Genomic DNA, 21,723 nt, shown 5'->3' with positions numbered 1-21,723 from the left:
GAGCACCAGCAGTGGAGGGAGCAGCATGAAGGGAGCTGAGCGACGATTCGAGAAAAACAGAAGGAGTGATGTCACAGGATAACTGGTAACTGGTTGGTAAAGGTCACACCATTTCTGTTCTCTTCAAGTTAGGGGATGGGGTTACATAGCTGGTTAGTGATAAAGCAGAAGCTTGGCGATTAGTAAGCGTTAATGGTATATGAAATTAGTAACTGTTAATACTAAATGACAATAATTTGAATTCGATACATCGTAGTCTTAAGTCTCTGTAATGTTAGGTAATAGTCGAATAAAGGCACGGCAGGGTAGCTCATTGTGTGGAATGCACATCCTGTGCCATGTGGGAAATCATTGGGGGGCAAGGGACGAGGGGAGAAGAAGAGTGGGAGATCAATGGTGGTAGGGGAGCAGATAGGTGTTTCTGCAGCCACAGACGTGACTCCAGGATGGTATGTTGCCTCCCTGGTGCCAGGGTCAAGGATGTCACTGAGCGGCTGCAGAACATTCTGAGCGGGGAGGGTGAACAGCCAGAGGTTGTGCTCCATATCGGAACCAATGACATAGGTAGAAAGAGGGATGAGGTCTTGAAGGCAGATTTTAGGGAGCTAGGAAAGAGATTAAAAAGCAGGATCTCAAAGGTCGTAATTTCCAGATTTCTCCTGGTACCATGTGCAACTGAGTATAGAAAAGGAGGATAGAGCAGATGAATGCGTGGCTGCAGAGATGGTGCAGGAGGGAGAGCTTCAGATTCCTGGGACATTGGGACTGGTTTTGGGGGAGATGAGACCTAGACAGGTAGGACGGGTTGCACATCAACAGGGCCGGAACCAACATCCTCGCGGGGAGATTTGCTAGTGCTGTTGGGGAGAGTTTAAATTAATTTGACAGGGGGATGGGCACCAGGATGTAACATTAGAAAGGGGAAATAATATGGTCAAAGGATTGGGAGAGGCAGAGAACACAATAGTAAGGTATTAGGTAGGGTTCAACTGAGAAAATACAGCATGGTCTAAGATAGGTTTACAGTGTATGTATATGAATGCACAAAGCATAGTAAACAAGTTAAGTGAACTGCGGGCACAAATAATCACATAGGAATATGATGTTGTGGCAATAACAGATCTGGCTCAAAAAAGGGCAGAATTGGGAATTCAATATTCCTGGCTATGAGATGTTCAGGAAATATAGGGAATGAAAGATAGGAGGTGGTATAGCAGTATTGATTAAGGAGAATATTACAATGCTGGAGAGGGAGGATGTCCTGGAGGGGTGAAGGACAGAACCTATATGGCTAGAGTTAAGAAATAATAGAGGTGCCATTACACGACTCGGTGTATTCTATGGACCACCAAATAGTGTGAAAGATATGGAGGAACAAATTTGCAGAGAAATTATAGAGAAGTGCAAGAACTATAGAGTAGTGATAATGGGGGACTTCAACTATCCTAATATAGACTGGGATAGTAATAGTGTAAAGGGCAGAGAGGGGGAAGAATTTCTGAAATGTGTTCAGGTGAACTTTTTTGATGAGTATGTTTCCAGCCCAACGAGGATCTGGTTCTGGGGAAAGAGATAGGTAAGTGAACCAAGTGTCATTTTAGCGAACAGCGATCATAGTATCATAATGTTTAGATTATTTATGGAAAAGGACAGGGAACAATCTAGAGTAAAAATGTTTAACTGGGGGAAGGCCAATTTCAGTGGGATGAGAATGAATCTGGCCCGGTAAATTGGAATCAAAGATTGGCAGGCAAAACTAGTGGGAACAATGGGCTGCCTTTAAAGAGGAAATAGTTTGGGTACAGTAGGGAAAGGTAGGCAACTAAAGTCAGAGTTCCTTGGATGACGAATCAGATCGAGAATATTATGAAGCAGAAAAAGAGCGCGTATGACATATATTGAGTTGCAAATACATCTGAGAATCAGGCTAAATGTAGAAAGGTCAGAGGAGAAGTGAAAAAAAAAATAAGAGGGCAAAGAGAGGGTAAGAGGATAGAATGGCAGCCAACATAAAAGGTAATCCAAAAGTCTTCTATAGGCATATAAATAGCAAACGGGTAGTAAGAGGAAGGGTGGGGCTGATTAGGGGCCAAAATGGAGACCCACACATGGAGGCAGAGGGCATGGCTGAGGTCCTAAATGAATACTTTGCATCTGTCTTCACCAAGGAAGAGGATGCTGCCATAGAGGAGGTAGTGGAGACACTTGATAGGATAAAAATTGATAAAAAGGCATTAGAAAGACTGGCTGTACTTAAAGTAGATAAATGACCAGGAGCAGATGGGATGCATCCTAGGATGCTGAATGAATTGAGGGCGGAAATCGCAAAATAACTGTCCATAATAATGCTCCGTAGATAGGGGATGGTGCCAGAGGACAGGAGAATTGCAAATGTTACACGATTGTTCAAAAAAAGGGTGTACCGTTAAACCCAGCAACTACAGGCCATTCAGTTTAACCTCGGTAGTAGGGAAGCTTTTAGAAACTGTAATCAGGGGCAAATTTAAGTCACTTGGATAGGGGTGGATTAATTAAGGAAAGCCAGCACGGATTTGTTAAAGGGAAATCGTGTTTAACCAATATGATCGAGTTTTTTGATGCGGTAACAGAGAGGGTTGATAAGGGTAATGACATTGACATAGTGTACATGGATTTCCAAAAGACGTTCGACAAAGTGCCACATAATAGGCTTGCCAGCAAAATGGAAGCCCATGGAGTAAAAGGTTCAGTAACAGCCTGGATACGAAATTGGCTAAGTGACAGGAAACCGTAGCGGTGAAAGGTTGGTTTTCGGACTGGAGGAAAGTTTACAGTGGTGTTCCCAAGGGGGCAGTTCTAGGACCACTGCTTTTCTTGATATGTGTTAATGAGTTGGATGTGGTGTACAGGGCAAGATTTCAAAATTTGCACGAGACAAAACTTAGAAGTACAGTGAACAGTTAGGAGGAGAGTGATATACTTCAGGAAGACTCAAACAGGCTGGTGAAATGGGCGGACTCGTGGCAAATGAAATTTAACACAGAATTTGGCTCAGACGATCCAAGATGTTGAATCAGTTTGTGTGGAGATAAGGAATAATAAGGGGAAAAGTCGCTGGTGGGTGTAGTCTCTAGACCCCTTAACAGCAGCAACACTGTTAGATGGAGTATAAATCAAGAAATAATGGAGACTTGTAAAAAAGGAACGGCAATAATCATGGGCGATTTTAACCTTTATATTGATTGGATAAAGCAAATTGGCCAGGGTAGCCTTGAGGAAGAGTTCATAGATCCGGGATAGTTTCCTTGAACAGTACGTTGCGGAACCAACCAGGGAGCAGGCTATCTTAGGTCTGGTACTGTGTAATGAGACAGGATTAATAAATGATCTCCTAGTAAAGGATCCTCTAGGAATGAGTGACCATAACATGGTTCAATTTCAAATTCAGTTGAAGGGTGAGAAAGTTGGATCTCAAACCAGTGTCCTAAGCTTAAATAAAGGAGACTACAAAGGTATGAAAGCAGAGTTGGCTAAAGTGGACTGGGAAAATGGGATGGTTGATGAGCAGTGGCAGACACTTAAGGAGATACTTCATAACGCAACAAAAATATATCCCAATGAGAAGGAAAGGATGTAAGAGAAGGGATAACCAACCGTGGCTAACTAAGGAAATACGGGATGGTATTAAATTGACAAAGGCATACAATGTGGCCAAGACTAGTGTGAGGCCAGAGGATTGAGAAACTTTTAAAAGCCATAAAAGAATAACTAAAAGAATGATAGCAAGGGAAAATAAATTATGAAAGTAAACTGGCAAGAAATATAAAAACATAGTAAGAGGTACAAAAAAAGGAAAAGAGGGGTTAATTAACAGTCTTGTTGTGCCGGGTCCTTTAGGGAAGAGTGACCATAACGTGATTGAATTCTTTATTAAGATGGAAAGTGAAGTAGTCCAATCTGAAACTAGGGTCCTAAATCTAAACAAAGGAAACGAAGGTATGATAGATTGGGAAGATTTATTAAAAGGCATGATGGTGGATCGGCAATGGCTAACATTTAAGGAACGAATGCATGAATTACAACAGTTATACATTCCTTTCTGGTGTAAAAACACAAAAGGAAAAGTGGCCCAACCATGGCTAGCAAAAGAAATTAAGGATAGTGTTAGATCCAAAGAAGAGTTATACAAAGTTGTCAGAAAACGTAGCAAGCCTGAGGATTGGGAGCAGTTTAGAATTCAGCAAAAAAGGACCAAGAGATTGATAAAGAGGGGAAAAATAGACTATGAGTCAACTTGCAAGGAACAGAAAAATTGACTGCAAAAGTTTCTACAAGTAGGCAAAAAGAAAAAAATTAGTTAAGACAAATGTAGGTCCTTTACAGTTTGAAACGGGAGAAGTTATAATGGGGAACAAGGAAATGGCAGAACAATTAAATAACTACTTTGGTCTGTCTTCATGGAAGAGAACACAAATAACGTCCCAGAAATGCGAGGGAACCAAGGGTCTAGTGAGCAAGAGGAATTAAAGGAAATGATTATTAGTAAGAAAATAGTGCTGGAGAAACTAATGGGACTGAAGGCCGATAAATCCCCAGGACCTGATGATCTGCATCCCAGAGTACTAAAAGAGGTAGCCATGGCAGTAGTGGATGCATTGGTTGTCATCTTCCAAAATTCTATAGATTATGGAACAGTTCCTGCAGATTGGAGGGTGGCAAATGTAACCCCACTATTTAAAAAAGGAGGGAGAGAGAAAACGGGGAACTACAGACCGGTTAGCCTAACATTAATAGTAGGGAAAATGCTAGAGTATTATAAAGGATATGATAATGGAAACTTAGATATCAACGGGATTAGACTAAGCCAACATGGATTTATGAAAGGAAAATCGTGTTGACAAACCTACTGGAGTTTTTTGAGGATGTAACTGATAGAATAGATAAGGGAGAGCCAGTGGATGTCGTGTGTTTGGATTTTCAGAAGACCTTTGATAAAGTCCCACATAAGAGGTTAATGTGCAAAATTAAAGCACATAGGATTGGGGGTAATATACTGGCATGGATTGAAAATTGGTTTAATAACAGAAAACAGAGAGTAGGAATAAACGGGTCTTTTTCAGGGTGGTGGGCAGTAACTAGTGGGGTACCATAGGGATCAGTGCTTGGGCCCCAGCTATTCACAATATACGTGTGTGTGTATATATAAAATATAAATGACTTGAATGAGGGAACCAAATGTTTCCAAGTTTGCTGACGACACAAAACTAGGTGAGATTGTGAGTTGTGAGGGGATGCAAAGATGCTGCAAGGCGATTTAGATAGGTTGAGTGAGTGGGCAAACACATGGCAGATGCAGTATAACATGGATAAATGTGAATTTATCCATTTTAGTAGGAAAAATATAAGGACAAAGTATTATTTAAATGGTGATGGCTTGGGAAGTGTCGATGTACAGAGGGACCTGGGTGTCCTTGTACATCAGTCATTGAAAGCAAACATGCAGATGCAGCAAGCAGTTAGGAAGGCAAATGGTATGTTGGCCTTCATTGCAAGAGGGTTTGAGTACAGGAGCAAGGATGTCTTACTACAGTTATACAGGGCCTTGGTGAGGCCATACTTGGAGTATTGTGTGCAGTTTTGGTCTCCTTACCTAAGAAAGGATATACTTGCCATAGAGGGAGTGCAGTGAAAGTTCACCAGACTGATTCCTGGGATGGCAGGATTGTCGTATGAGGAGAGATTGGGTCAACTAGGTCCATATTCATTAGAGTTTAGAAGCATAAGAGGGGATCTCATTGAAACGTATAAAATTCTGACTAGGTTGGATAGACTGGATTTGGGGAGGATGTTTCCCCTAGCTGGGAAGTCTAGGGGTCACAGTCTCTGGATACGGGGTAGGAAATTTAGGACCGAGATGAGGAGAAAGTTTTTCACTGAGGGTGATGAAGCTGTGGAATTCTCTACCACAGAAGGCTGTGGAGGCCAAGTCACTAAATATATTTAAGAAGGAGATAGATTTCTAGACACAAAAGGCATCAAAGGATACGGGGAAAGCGGGAATATGGTGTAGAGATAGAGGATCAGCCATTGAATGACGGTGGAGGCTCGAAAGGCCGAATGGCCTACTACTGCTATGTTCTATGTAAGTACAGAGGGACCTGGGGGCCCTTGTGCATGAAATACAAAAAGTTAGTATGCAGGTACAGCAAGTAATCAGGAAGACAAATGGAATGTTGGTCTTTATTGCAAGGGGGATAGAGTATAAAAGCAGAGAAGTCCTGCTACAACTGTACAGGGTATTGATGAGGACACACCTAGAATACTGCGTACAGTTTTGGTCTCCGAATTTAAGGAAGGATATACTTGCATTGGAGGCTGTTCAGAGAAGGTTCACTAGGTTGATTCCGGCGATGAGGGGGTTGACTTAGGAAGATAGGTTGAGTAGGTTGGGCCGATACTCATTGGAGTTCAGAAGAATGAGAGGTGATCTTATCGAAACATATAAGATAATGAGCGTGCTCGACAAGGTAGATGCAAAGTGGATTTTTCCACTCATAGGGGAAACTAAAACTAGAGGACGTAGTCTCAGAATAAGGGGCCGCCCATTTAAAACTAAGATGAGGAAGAATTTCTTCTCGGAGGATTGTAAATCTATGGAATTCCCTGAAACAGAAAGCTGTGGAGGCTGGGTCATTGAATATATTTAAGGCGTAGATAGACAGATTTTTGAGTGATAAGGGAGTGAAGGGTTATGGGGAGCGGGCAGGGAAGTGGAGCTGAGTCCATGATTAGATCAGCCATGATCTTATTAAATGGCGGAGCAGGCTCGTGGAGCCAGGTGGCCTACTCCTACTCCTATTTCTTATGTTTTTAAAAGTGTGAAGTGTTGCATTTTGGTAGAAAGACTGAGGAGAGGAAATCTAAACTAAATGGTACAATCCAAAAGGTGGTGCACCAACAGGGAGACCTGTGGGTGGTTGTGCATAAATCGTTGAAGGTGGCAGGGCAGGTTGAGAAAGTGGTTAAAAAGACTTGGGGGATCCTGGGCTTTATAAATAGAGGTATACAAAAGTGTGGAAATTATGATGATCCTTGATAAAACACTGGTTCAGCAGAAACTTGAGTATTGTGTCCAATTATGGGCACCACACTTTAGGAAGGATGTGAAGGCCTTGGAAAGAGTACAAAAAAGATTTACGAGAATGATTCCAGGTATGAGGGACTTCAGTTATGTGGATAGACTGGAGAAGCTGGGGTTGTTCTCCTTAGAACAGAGAAGGTTAAGAAGAGATTTGATAGAGGTGTTCAAAATCATGAGGGGTCTGGACAGAGTAGATAGAGAGAAGCTGTTCCCATTGGCAGAAAGGTCAAGAACCAGAGGACACAGATGTAAGGCGATTGGCAAAAGAACCAAAGGCGATGAAAGAAAAAACATTTTTACGCAGCGAGTGGTTAAGATCTGGAATGCACTGCCTGAAAGGGTGGTGGAGGCAGCCTCAATTTTTGATACTTAGCCAACTTCCTTTTGAAAGAAAATAAAATTACAGGGCTATGGGGAAAGGGCAGGGAAGTGGGACTAGCTAAGAATCGACATGGGCTCAACGGGCCGAATGGCCTCCTTCTGTGCTGTAACCATTCTATGATTCCCCTCGTCCTCTCCCTCATCCTTCTCCTCCTGAGGTGATCCCGCAGTCCCTAGTGGGAAGGGCTGCGCCCTCATGATGGCCAAGGTGTGAAGCTTGCAGTAGACAACCACAAAATGGGACAACTGCTCTGCCGAGTACTGGAGAGCTCCTCCTCAGAGGACAAAACAGCGAAATCATTGCTTCATTAGCCTGATGGTTTGCCTGATGATGTTCCTGGTGGACGCATGACTCTCATGTGAGTGCTGGGCATGAGAGTTGGGGTTGTGGAGGGGAGTGATGAGGCAGATGGGCAGCAGATAGCCCTTGTCTCTGAGGACCCACCTTCGAGTTTGCTTTGGTGGCTGGAAGATTGCTGGCACACCGGGGTGACGCAGGATGAAGGCATCATGAATGCTGCCAGGATAGCGGGCATTGACCATCAGGAAGTGCTGGGCGTGGTCGTGCACCAACTGCACAGTAAAGGAATGGCAGCTCTTGCAGTTACGCGAGTTCTCAGGATTGTTGCCCCCAAAGCCACGTGTATGCAGTCGATGGTGCCCTGCACCATGGGGAAGCCACTATCCTGAAAAGCCTCATGCGTGCTCGTCCTTCTCTCTGCTCAGAGAGAAGAAAATAAAGTTCCTTCTCCTGGTGTAGGGAGCCGCAGTGACCTCCCGGCTGCAGCGATGGATGGCGAACTGTGAGATGTTAGCTATGTCTCCTGCTACCTTGACTGCCACTGGGAGAGTTGTGTTCGTCCTGCTCTTCCGCTACAGATCTGGTTGCAGGTGGTGGAAGAGTTCTGTGACCACATCCTTGGTGAGGCATAGCCTCCTAATACACTGCTCCTCGCTTAAGTGGATAGAAGAGAACTCCTCTCTGAAGAACCTAGGTGGGTAAGGCCTCCCGTTGAGAGCCCTCCTAGCTCTCCTTCTCATCTTTGCTGCCTCCACTCCCTCTCCCGAAGATACTCGAGCGCAAGGGGGACTGCCAGTAGAGCCTCCTTGACTGTGACCAAGTGTTGTGAGCAGAAGCCTTTAAATAATAATGAAGGCATTCTCCACTTGCAGCAATACTCCATGTTACCTTAGAAACTTGAAAGAAGTTAATAAAGCTGTTGGAGTTGCACAGAGCCAGTCAAACTGAACAAACATGCCAGGTGCAAATGATCCCTTTAAATACTGCTGCTGATGCCTCCTTCCTGCTTGTCAACACATGCTCAGCTCAAGGTAAGTGGAGCGGCAAAGTCGAAACTCGCAGATTGGGCATTAAGTGAGCGTTGCACACTCACTGACAACACGATCTGCATAATCTACATATCTCGAGCAAGCGCAGCCATCGCCCGAGCTGCTGGTCATCCGAAAATGGCAGTTGCAGCAGGACTTGTCGACATTTTGTTTGCCGAATTTGGTGGTAACGGGTGGTGCTAAACCACCCCCCCAACCCTCCCAAATCTCTAGGCCATTTTCTCTACGTCTACCCTATCAAACATTTTGTTATCTTCAAAGTCCTCTACCCCTCAGACTTCTCTTTTAGAGAAAAGTGTCCCAGCCTGTTCACCTATTCCTGATAAGTATATCCTCTCAGTTCTGGTATCAACCTTGTGAATCTTTTTTACACCTTCTCCAGTACCTCGATATCCTTTTTATAATATGGAGACCAGAACTGTGTACAGTACTCCTGTGTAGTCTAATCAAGGTTCGATACAAATTTAATGCAACTTCTCTGCTTTTCAGTTCTATCCCTTTTGAAATGAGCCCAAGTGCTTGGTCTGCTTTGTTTATGGTCTTATTAACCTGTGTTGCTACTTTTAGTGATTTGTAAATGTAACTGAAATCCCTTTGCTACTCTGACCCATTTAGACTCTTATTATCCAAGCAGTACGTGGCTTCTTTATTCTTCCTAGCAAAATGTACCACCTCACACTTATCTATATTGAAATTCACTTGCCAATTACATGCCCATTCTGCAAGTTTGTTATTGTCCTCTTCTATTTTGTCACATTTAACTACATTCCCCAATTTGATAACGTCTGTCAATTTAGAAATTGTACTTCCAATTTCCGAGTCCAAATTGTTAATGTAAATTGTGAACAACAGTGGTTCCAGACTCCCAGCCCTGATCTCTGTGGAACACCACTTCCCACTTTTTGCCAGTCTATCCATTCTGTTACCTGTCCCCTAACTCCACTTCAGCCTTGTGTTTACCATCTGGTACCTTATGAAAATCCAGATATATTATATCTACTCCATTACCCTTGTCTACTGTTTCCTTGTACAAACCACTCGACTCAACCCATTTCAACGCCCTTCCACCTGAAGGTCAATCAAATAAAGCTCCAAATACCGTCACACCTCCAGCCTTACATGCCACATTATACATCTTTGACTTGTTGCCTTGCTTGACATGATATTTAGCACTTCACAACTTTAAAATCCTAAGTCCATCCTATTTGATCCTCTGTGAGCTTGAAGATGGGGTGACCAACATTGGCCTCACTAGTGATCTATGGGATTAGAATGTCTTGGTTCATAATCAACCCCTTTTGATTGACATCCCAGTGTACGATTATCCTTATTGATAAAAGGACTGAGTAATAAGGCTTAGTAAAGAAATGTCTCCGAGGAGACGACATAGAGCTATGTAAGATAGTGAATCATCTTGAAAAGGCAAATTGGAATGTTCTTTCAAATCAAACCATAAACATTAGATCAAGGGGACACTGATTCAAACTAGTGAAAGTTTAGGACTGATATCAAGAAGTTCTGATTCACATTAAAAGTGATCAACATGTGAAATGGTCTCCCAGATACTGGAGGTAAACAGCCTGCAATCATTTAAGAGACAGTTGCTGTGATGGAAATGCCATAGAGACTTTCTAGAAATTGCTTTCTTCATCCATATCTATCTTGTGCTAGCATCATATGGAATGGATATTTGACTGAATGTTCAATAATTACATCTTAGCCTTCTAATTTTCCAATCTTCATGATCAGCCATGATCTTATTGAATGGCGGTGCAGGCTCGAAGGACCGAATGGCCTACTCCTGCACCTATTTTCTATGTTTGATGTATATGTTTCATGGCCTAATAGGCATAACATCACATTTATAATAACTATATTAAAATCAACTGACAGTATTCAAAGGGATTTGGGCCATTTGAATGGATATCAGTCTCAACAAACGTTGTAATATTACAAGAAATTTCCTTTTCTAAATTATTGGTGTTAACAGCAAGAGTCCCAAAACAGACCCAATTTCGCAACCAAAGCTTTTCTGATTTATCACCTCTGCATCCAGTTAATTTGTGATTAATTCAATGAGCTCCAGTTTTCTTTCTAAACCTTACATTGGGAAAGTTATCAAATCTGCTATAAAATTCCAAAAGATTTTATTGACTGAATTATTTTTGTTAACTTAATGATCTTTCAATAGATTGATGAGGCACAACTTCCTGCTTCTAAATCTATTTTGATTTACAGCCACCGAGCTCCACTGACAGAATCCCATAAAACCCATTACTGAGGTTAGGTTTACTGACCTATAATTTACAGGTTCATCTTTCACTCCTTTTTTGAATATCAAAAATAATACACCCCATCAATAATACACCCCATCAATAATACAGCCCATCATCAATAATACAGCCCGTCAATAATACAGCCCGTCAATAATACACCCCGTCAATAATACACCCCGTCAATAATACACCTCGTCAATAATACACCCCGTCAATAATACACCCCGTCAATAATACACCCCGTCAATAATACACCCCGTCAATAATACACCCCGTCAATAATACACCCCGTCAATAATACACCTCGTCAATAATACAGCCCGTCAATAAGACACCCCATCAATAAGACACGCCATCAATAAGACACCATCAATAATACACCTCAGCACGACTGCACCCCATCAATAATACACCCCTTCAATAATACACCCCTTCAATAATACACCCCTTCAATAATACACCCCTTCAATAATACACCCCTTCAATAATACACCCCTTCAATAATACACCCCTTCAATAATACACCCCTTCAATAATACACCCCTTCAATAATACACCCCTTCAATAATACACCCCTTCAATAATACACCCCTTCAATAATACACCCCATCAATAAGACACCTCAGCACGACTGCACCCCATCAAGAATACACCCCATCAAGAATACACCCATTCAATAATACACCCCATCAATAATACACCTCAAAATATTAGCCAGAGCCTTGACTATTCATTCCTTGTCTCATTTCCTTGAGGAGTCCTGGGTATATTCCAGTCCAATCATATGCCTTGTGGCCTTTCTCAGTGAGAATAACAATTTAATACCAAGTTGGCTAAGTTAATATCAGTTTAGTGCTGTGCACCTGTGCTGATTTAGAACTAAGATTATCCTGCAGAAAAGAGGCTATAATCCCACAACAGGCTGGGCAACATTCAATCCAAAGTGGTGGTGGTATAAGAAGTTGTGTTAAACTCATATAAAACCTTGGTTAGACCACACTTAAGAGTATTGTGCACAGCTCTGGTCTCCATCTTATAAAAAGGATATAGAGGCACTGTATTGAGTGCGAAAAAGATTTACAAGGTTAATAAAAAAGAAAAATGTATTTATATAGCACCTTTCACAAACTCCGGACATCCCAAAGCACCTGATGGCAGTGAGAGACCAGAACTGGGAGCCATAAATATAAGATAGTCATTAATAAATCCTAAAGGGAATTGAGGAGAAATGTCTTTACCCAGAGAGTATCCAGAATGTGGAACTCGCTACCAGAAGGAGTAGTTGAGGGCGAATAGCATAGATGCAGTTAAGGGGAAGCTAGATAAACACATGAGGGAGAAATGTATTGATAGGGTCATGTTGATAGGGTTAGATGAAGAGGGGTGGGAGGAGGACCAGGTGGAGCATAAACACTGGCATGGACCAGTTGGGCTGAATGGCCTGTTTCTGTGTTGTACATTCTCTGTAAGAACAGTTTACTGTACCATCCAGATTCACAGCCTTTAATAAGTATCTTAAAATCCACAGATAAATTAGAAACTACAATTGCTGAGATAAAACAGGTTCAAGCCAGAAGGAAGTTTAATTAAGGAGAAGCATTCACTTACAAATTTTGAACAATTTTTGTCATTTTCAGATGAGGGTACATCTTTGCATTGCTCCATGGGACCATTCAGTTTCTGCAAGTTTCCATACTGGATAGGAGTCAAGTGGTGGCCTGTAATCAGCGATGGGCAATAAATGAACAAAGTGCATGTAATATTAAACATAACATAATCAAATGTGATGGGCAGTGCCCAGTGCACGTACCATTTGAAAAAAATTCATTATCACGGATGCCGTTGAAATCACCGCACAACCCACATGTTGTATTGACAAACTGCTGGCCCAGTTCAAGCTAATGCAAAAGAGAAAAACATTAGAAAAAGTATTGGGAGCTACATTTCAAGCTAATTATGAAAAATATACTTTTTTTTCCCAAGGAAGCAGTTTTGAAAATGCTGAATGTTTCATTAATGATAGAATCACTAAAATTGTGTCAACTAAAAATATGTAAGTAATGAATTATTTTATTTTGCGAAAACTTTTTATCCAGCAGAGTCATGCTGCGGCTACACTGCCAGAGCCACTGTTTCAATTGTGGGCTGATCTCACAATGTAATTGCTCCTTCCCATCCAGATCCAATCTCTATCAATTGCTATTAAATCTGTCGCTCCAGCTGTCCTAGGTAGAAAGAATGGGCTGCTGGGTTTGGGATGCAACAGTCAAATCACCTTTAATAACAATGGTGTAATTTAAACTGTGAGTGATGATATAAAATGGGCAATGGCCAATTAGCCACCCATGAAGTCAGCCGAAGGGAAAATTGGACGGTCCGTAAAATGGGCAACCGTTTGGAGATTTCCCATTTTACACTAGCACTCAAGGTTAAAATTGCCTCCAAGGGGGAACTTTTATTTCTCCTAGTGAGTGAAAACAGAGCGAGAAACCATTTAAAATGGAGCAGTTCCATTTCACCGCCCATCTCCAATTTTAATATAAAAACAGAAAATGCTGGAAATCTCAGCGGGTCAGGCAGCATCTGTGGAGAGAGAAACAGAGTTAACGTTTCGGGTTGATGACCCTTCATCAGAACCCAGATGTTGATGCTGCCTGACCCACAGAGATTTCCAGCATTTTCTGTTTTTATTTCCGATTCCAGCATCCGAAGTATTTTGCTTTTGTTTTCCAATTTTAATATAATTAGTTTTGGCAGCGGATGAGGCATCCATAGACTCAAGCGAAACCTTCATGCATAAATGCTAATTGAGGCCCCATGATGTCTATAGGACGCTAATTGCATTTTAACCAGGAGCTTGAGGACGGAATCTTCCATATCTTTCTTGCCAGGCTGAAGCAGGTTGGCGGCTGGTGGAAGGAATGACAAAGCTCTGCAGGTAAATGAAAAGATTTCCTTTGTGGGGCTCGGAGGAGCGGCAATGGTCCTCCTTGCCCAACCAAGAAAGTTACGGCCACCCCATCCCCGGACTCACCCCCTTACCACCCAGGAGTCTCCAAAACCTCCTCACAGCTTTTTACTTGGCAGTGGGCAGGCATAGAAAGAAACATAGAAAAATAGGTGCAGGAGTAGGCCATTCGGCCCTTCGAGTCTGCACCGCCATTCAATAAGATCATGGCTGATCATTCCTTCAGTACCCCTTTCCTGCCTTCTCTCCATACCCCTTGATCCCCTTAACCATAAGAGCCATATCTAACTCCCTCTTAAATATAGAAGGCAGCCAAGGGCTATGTGATCATCGCCCGTTGGCAGCTGCTCAGTGTCCAGAATGTGCAACAAATGGCATATAAGTGAGGTCCGGGATTAAAAATACCTCGAGCCGGAAACCCAGGCCAGCAAGTCCTCACACCCACTCACCCTTACACCACCAACCCAAATTGACCCTGTTATGATCATTGCCGTTACGGTTTACATCAGTCAAGGTGTTAGCAATGTAAATTTTGTAATATTATTGACAAAGATTGCAGTCCTGCACCTGTATGCCAATAATAAGTCCAGATACAGAATTATACACACTATGAACCAACATGAAATAGAAGCAGGAGTAGGCCATATGGCCCCTCGAGCCTGCTCCGCCATTTAATAAGATCATGGCTGATCTGATCATGGACTCAGCTCCACTTCCCTGCCCTGCATGGACCTGCCCTCTCCCTATAACCCCTTATTCCCTTATCGGTTAGGAAACTGTCTATTTCTGTCTTAAATTTATTCAATGTCTCGGCATCCACAGCTCTCTGAGGCAGCGAATTCCATAGATTTACAACCCTCTGAGAAGAAATTCCTCCTCATCTCTGTTTTAAAAGGGCGACCCCTTATTCTAAGATTATGCCCTCTAGTTCTAGTCTCCCCCATCAGTGGAAACATCCTCTCTGCATCCACCTTGTCAAGCCCCCTCATAATCTTATACGTTTCAATAAGATCACCTCTCATTCTTCTGAATTCCAATGAGTAGAGACTCAACCTACTCAAACTTTCCTCCTTGTCAACCCCCTCATCTCCAGAATCAACCTGGTGAACCTTCTCTGAACTGCCTTCAAAGCAAGTATATCCTTTCGTAAATATGGAAACCAAAACTGCACGCAGTATTCCAGGTATGGCCTCAATACCCTGTATAACTGTAGCAAGACTTACCTGCTTTTATACTCCACCCCCTTTGCAATAAAGGCCAAGATTCCATTGGCCTTTCTGATCACTTGCTGTACCTGCATGCTAACCTTTTGTGTTTCATACTCAGAACCAGCACCGAGATTACATAAGGTTTGGTCGCAGAAGAACAGCCCATTACAGCCAGTTAAGTTCAACTGTCTCCCTCTCTCCTTTCGACGACTTCCCACCTAGGGCTACAATCTTACCCTAGTTATACTGTTTCTAGCAGCCACGGTGCACCAGTGTTGGAGGAACTGACTGGGCTGCCAATCAAGCGGGCTGCTTGGTCCTGGATGGTGTTGAGCTTCCTGAGTGTTGTTGGTGCTGCACTTGTCATGTATGTAACAACAATGTAACACCACTGTATTACTGTATACACTCAACCTAGATGCACACCTTGACCACAAGGGGTGAACTTGTGGGAGACACACCTTACCTGATCACACAGGTATAAAAAGGGAGGTCCCATGCAGGGTCATGGTCTTTGGAGTCCTGTGAATAAAGAGTTAAGGTCACAGAGTGACCTTGTCCCCAGAATGTGCCTCGTGTGGTTTCATACTGTAGAGTAAGGACTTTACATTGGCGACGAGAAACGGGAATTCACGACCCACGAGAATGGGCACCGATAGCACAGAGGAATGGTACTGTGTTGGGGAAGACTGGGACGATTTTGTTGAGAGGCTTCAGCAAAGCTTCGTTACGAAAGAATGGCTGGGGGATGCAGTGGCCGACAAGCGAAGGGCTCATCTTTTAACCAGCTGCGCACCAAAGACTTGCGCGCTCGTGAAGGACTTACTAACACCCAAAAATCCGGCGGACAAAACCTTTGAACAACTTAGCAAATTGATCGGGGAGCACCTCACAGCGACAAATAGCATACATATGGCCCGACACAGATTCGACACCCACCGACATCATGAAGGACAGAGCATACCGGACTTCGTGGCGGACCTCCACCATTTGGCCAGCCTCTGTAAGTTCACAGACGCCTGCAGGGAGGAGATGCTAAGGGACTTCTTTATCGAGGGCATCGGTCATGCGGGAATTTTCCGCAAATTAATTGAGATCAAGGATTTGACCTTGGAAGCGGCGGCGTTGATAGCTCGAACTTTCATGGCAGGGGAGGAAGAGATGAAAATAATATACGCGCACAATTCTGCCTCTAACGCGGCGATGGATCAGGGAGTCAACATCATCAATGCGACTCAGAGCCCCGCAGGCAGGCAGGGGCAGTCCGACACTCCCCAGGCAGCAATAGATCCAAGAGTAGGACTTCAACAGAGACAATGGCAGGCTGAACGGACATTCACAGCATCACAGTGGACAATGCGGCCCGGGATGGGGCCATTGACACCCACTAATAGGGTACTTAAGAGCAGTCAAAGGGACAGTCAGCGCGGAATGCCTGGCCATAGTCCCTTTGTTCCCAACAATGGAAACTTTAACTCATGCTGGAGGTGTGGGGGAAAACACTCAGCCAGATCTTGCAGATTTCAACAGTTTGTCTGCAGGAACTGCAATCTCAGTGGCCACTTAGCTCGAATGTGCAGGAAGCCTGCAACCAGACTAATATATGAGGCGGATGGACCAGAAGAGGGTTCTTTGAGGCAGTATGACTTTTGGGGCAAATCGATGGACGCCAAGGTTCAGCAGGTCCATGTGGCGAATATTCACAGTTCATACACCAAAACGCCACCAATGATGATGAGGGTTTTATTAGCTCACAGCCCAGATTAAGGATCGAACATAGAAAGATAGAAAATAGGTGCAGGAGTAGGCTATTCGGCCCTTCGAGCCTGCACCACCATTCAATAAGATCACGGTATCCCAGTACGCATGGAGCTGGACACTGGGGCCAGCCAGTCACTCATGGGCGTTCAGCAATTTGAGAAGCTATGGCCACTTAAAGCCAGTAGACCCAAATTAGCACATATTGAGACACAAATTACAGACTTACACTAAAGAAATCATTCCGGTGCTAGGCAGTGCAATGTTGGCTGTCACACACAATGGGTTAGTGAATCGGCTGCCGCTCTGGACTGTTCGTTTATAACAGGTGCCCATTTGGCATTCGATCAGCGGCCGCGATTTTTCAAAGAAACATGGAAAGTCTGCTTAAATCCATTCCTGGAACGATCGTATTCCAGAACGACATCCTCATCACGGGTCGAGACACCGAGGAACGCCTCCACAACCTGGAGGAGGTGCTACGCCAACTGGACCGGGCAGGCCTGCGACTCAAGAAGTCTAAATGTGTGTTCTTAGCTCCTGAGGTTGAGTTTCTGGGCAGGAGGGTTGCTGCAGATGGGATTCGGCCCACCGAATCCAAAACAGAGGCGATTCGACAAGCACCCAGGCCCTGCAATACATCGGAGTTGCGTTCATTCCTGGGACTGTTGAACTATTTCGGGAACTTTCTGCCGAACTTGAGCACGTTGTTGGAGCCACTACACATGCTCCTGCGTAAGGGTTGCGATTGGTTTTGGGGGGACTGTCAGGAATAGGCTTTTGATCGGGTGCGAAACCTACTTTGTTCAAACAAGTTGTTGACCCTGTACGACCCCTGTAAAAAATTGCTTCTGACATGTGATGCATCGTCCTATGGGGTTGGGTGCGTGTTGCAGCAGGGCAATGCTGAGGGTCAACTACAACCTGTGGCTTATGCCTCCAGGTTGCTCTCTCAAGCAGAACGGGGATATGGGATGGCCGAGAAGGAAGTGCTTGCATGTGTCTATGGTGTAAAAAAAATGCATCAGTACCTCTTTGGTAGGGAGTTTGAATTAGAGACGGACCACAAGCCATTAACATCCCTGTTGTCAGACAGCAAGGCTATCAATGCCAACGCATCAGCTCGCATACAGCGATGGGCTCTCACGCTAGCTGCTTATGACTACTCCATCCGGCACCGACCCGGCACTAAAAATTGCGCTGACGCGCTCAGCAGGCTTCCACTGGCCACCACTGAGGGGTCAGTGGAGCAAAGCGCCGAGATGGTCATGGCTGTCGATGCCTTTGACAGTGCAGGCTCCCCCATCACAGCCCGCCAGATCAAAATCTGGACAATCAGAGAACCCCTCCTATCCCTGATTAAGAAATGTGTCCTGACTGGGGATTGGGCGCCCGCACACGGAGCATACCCTGAGGTGGTCAGACCGTTCCATAGACGGATGGCTGAGCTCTCCATCCAAGCCGACTGCCTACTATGGGGCAGCTGGGTAGTTATGCCCCAGAAGGGCAGGGGGGCATTCATCAGGGAACTCCACAGCGAGCACCCAGGCATTGTGCCGATGAAGGCCATTGCCCGGTCACACGTTTGGTGGCCTGGAATTGATTCAGACTTGGAACACTGTTCGCAGGTGCACGACATGTGCCTAGCTGGGTAATGCCCCCAGGGAGGCCCCGCTCAGCCCGTGGCCCTGGCCTACCAGGCCATGGTCACACATTCATGTTGGCTATGCAGGCCCATTCATGGGAAAGATGTTCCTTATTGTGGTAGATGCGTACTCGAAATGGATCGAGTGCATCATTCTGAATTCATGCACGTCATCCACCATCGTGGAAAGCCTACTTGCGATCTTTGCAACCCATGGCTTGCCGGACATCCTGGTTAGTGATAATGGCCCATGTTTCACAAGCTACGAACTCCAAGAGTTTATGTCAGGCAATGGCATCAACCATGTCAGGACTGCGCCGTTCAAGTCGGCCTCCAATGGCCAGGCGGAATGTGCGGTCCAAATCATTAAGCAAGGTATGCTCAGGATTCAAGGACCTACCCACAATGTCGCCTATCGCGTCTCCTGTTGGCCTATAGATCCCGACCGCACTCGCTCACGGGGGTCCCGCCCGCGGAGCTACTAATGAAACGGACACTCAAAACTCGATTGTCCCTTATCCACCCAGTCTTGACCGACATAGTTGAGGGCAAGCACAAGTCACAAAATGAGTACCATGACCGTAATTCGAGGGGGAGATGTACAGAAAGAAATGATCCTGTATTTGTCCTCAATCACGCCATGGGGCCCAAATGGCTTGAGGGCACTGTAATTGACAAAGAGGGGAATAGGGTCATCGTGGTAAAACTCAACAATGGTCAGATATGCCGTAAGCATCTGGACCAAGTAAAGAAAAGGTTCAGCATCGACATGGAGGAACCTGAAGAATACCATGAGATGGAGCTCACAAGAGCAATCAGAAGAATGCACAGTCCCTGCGGTCAGCCCGGACAGGCCGGAATCACCACAGGTGACAGACACTCACATCAGTGTCCAACAACCAGAGCCTCAACTGCGGCGCTCCACGAGGGAGCGTAGACCACCTGAAAGACTAAACCTACGATCCCAATAAGACTTTCGGGGGGGGAGGTGATGTCATGTATGTAACCACTATATAACACCACTGGATTACTGTATACACTCAACCTAGATGCACACCTTGACCACAAGGAGTGAACTTGTGGGAGACATTCCTTACCTGATCACACAGATATAAAAAGGGAGGTCCCACGCAGGGTCATGGTCTTTGGAGTCCTGTGAATAAAGAGTTAAGGTCACAGAGTGACCTTGTCCCCAGAATGTGCCTCGTTGGTTTCATACTGGAGAGTAAGGACTTTACAGCACTCATCCAGGCAAATGGAGAGTATTCCATCACACTCCTGACTTGTGTCTTGTAGATGGTGGAAAGGCTTTGGGGGGGTCAGGAGGAGAGACATTTGCCACAAAATACCCATTCCTCTGACATGCTCCTGCACTCAGTATTTATGTGGCTGGTCCAGTTAAGTTTCTGGTCAATGGTGACCTCCAGGATATTGATGGTGGGGGATTCTATGATGGTAATGCCATTGAATGTCAAGGGGCTGTGGTTAAGACTTTTTCTTGTTGGAGGTAATCATTGCCTGGCACTTATGTGGCACGAATGTTACTTGGTACTTATAAGCCCAAGCCTGAATGTTGTCAAGGTCTTGCTGCATGTGGACACGGACTGCTTCATTATCTGAGAAGTTGCAAATGGAACTAAACACTGTGCAGTCATCAGCGAACATCTCCACTTCTGACCTGACGATGGAGGGAAAATCATTGATGAAGCAACTGCAGATGGTTGGACCATGGACACTGCCTTGAGGAATGACTGCAGCGATGACCTGGGGTTGAGATGATTGCCCTCCAATCACCACAACCATCTTCCTTTGTGCTAGGTATGACTCCAGTGAAGAGATTTTGCCCTGATTCCATTGACTTCAATTTTAGTCAGGCTCCTTAATGCCATACTCAGTCAAATGCTTACCTCAGCTCTGGAATTAAGTCCTTTTATCAATATTTGTACCAAGGCTGTCAAGAAGTCTAGAGCTAAGTGGTGTTGGCAGAACCCAAACTGGGCATCGGTGAGGAGCTTATTGATAGCATTGTCGACGACCCCTTCCATCACTTTGTCATGTTTTTTATGAACAGAGATATATATATATTGACAACTGCTTTTGCAGTCTTTTAATGCTAGGGGCTAGAAATTGGGTGCATTTGCACCTCTCGTTATGCATCATAGGCAGTCCCTCGAGATCGAGGAAGACTTGCTTCCACTCTAAAAGTGAGTTCTTAGGTGACTGAACAGTTCAATATGGGAATTAGTCTCTGTCACAGGTGGGACAGATAATCATTGAAGGAAAGGGCGGGTGGGGAACCTGGTTTGCCGCACACTCCTTCCGTTGCCTGTGCTTGCTTTCTGCATGCTCTCAGTGACGGGACTCAAGGTGCTTAGCGCCCTCCCGGATGCACTTCCTCCACTTAGGGCTGTCTTTGGCCAGGGACTCCCAGGTGTCAGTGGGGATGTTGCATTTTATCAAGGATGCTTTTAGGGTGTCCTTGAAAGGTTTCCTTTGTCCACCTTGGGCTCGCTTGCCGTGTAGGAGTTCCGAGTAGAGCGCTTGCTTTGGGAGTCTTGTGTCAGGCATGTAGTGAGACCCCAACACTGCACGAGGTAGAAAAAGCCGTAATGCAGCTTAAAAACAACAAGGCTACGGGTGCAGACGGAATCCCTGCTGAGGCATTGAAGTATGGCAGGGAGACACTGCTGGCGTGAATACAGTAATTGTGACCATTTTTTAAAAAGGGGACAAGTCCAACTGCGGCAACTACAAGCGAATCTCCCTGCTATCAGCCACTGGGAAAGTCGGCGCTAGAGTCCTCCTCAACCGTCTTCTTCCCTTGGCCAAGGAGCTCCTCCCAGAGTCAGAGTGCGGATTTCATCCCCTACGGGGTACAATGGACATGATTTTTGCAGCGCAACAGCTACAGGAAAAATGCAGGGAACAGCACCAGCCTTTATACATGGCCGCCTTCAACCTTACAAAGGCCTTTGACACTGTCAACTGCGAGGGTCAATGGAGCGACCTCCTCCGTT

The 21,723-nt window shown here is 44.7% G+C and overlaps 1 protein-coding gene across 10 annotated transcripts in view; it reads right to left on the bottom strand.

Moving 5' to 3' along the window:
* LOC139279954 (mucin-2-like) overlaps window positions 1–21,723 on the bottom strand; it is a 242,283-nt gene that overhangs the window by 133,088 nt on the left and 87,472 nt on the right. For 9 of the 10 annotated variants that reach the window (XM_070899303.1, XM_070899305.1, XM_070899304.1 and 6 more), the window contains 2 exons: window positions 12,938–13,025; window positions 12,736–12,845 (listed from right to left, as the gene is read on the bottom strand). In XM_070899303.1, the coding sequence (XP_070755404.1) occupies window positions 12,736–12,845; window positions 12,938–13,025 (198 nt within the window). The remainder of the gene's footprint in view (window positions 1–12,735; window positions 12,846–12,937; window positions 13,026–21,723) is intronic. The other variant, XM_070899310.1, reaches the window with a different exon arrangement.

This window comes from Pristiophorus japonicus, chromosome 14 (assembly GCF_044704955.1).
Source record: "Pristiophorus japonicus isolate sPriJap1 chromosome 14, sPriJap1.hap1, whole genome shotgun sequence".
In the NCBI taxonomy this organism is placed as follows: Eukaryota; Metazoa; Chordata; class Chondrichthyes; family Pristiophoridae; genus Pristiophorus; species Pristiophorus japonicus.
The sequence above is the reverse complement of the archived record's forward strand: the minus strand, read 5'-3'. Positions and strand labels throughout refer to the sequence as shown.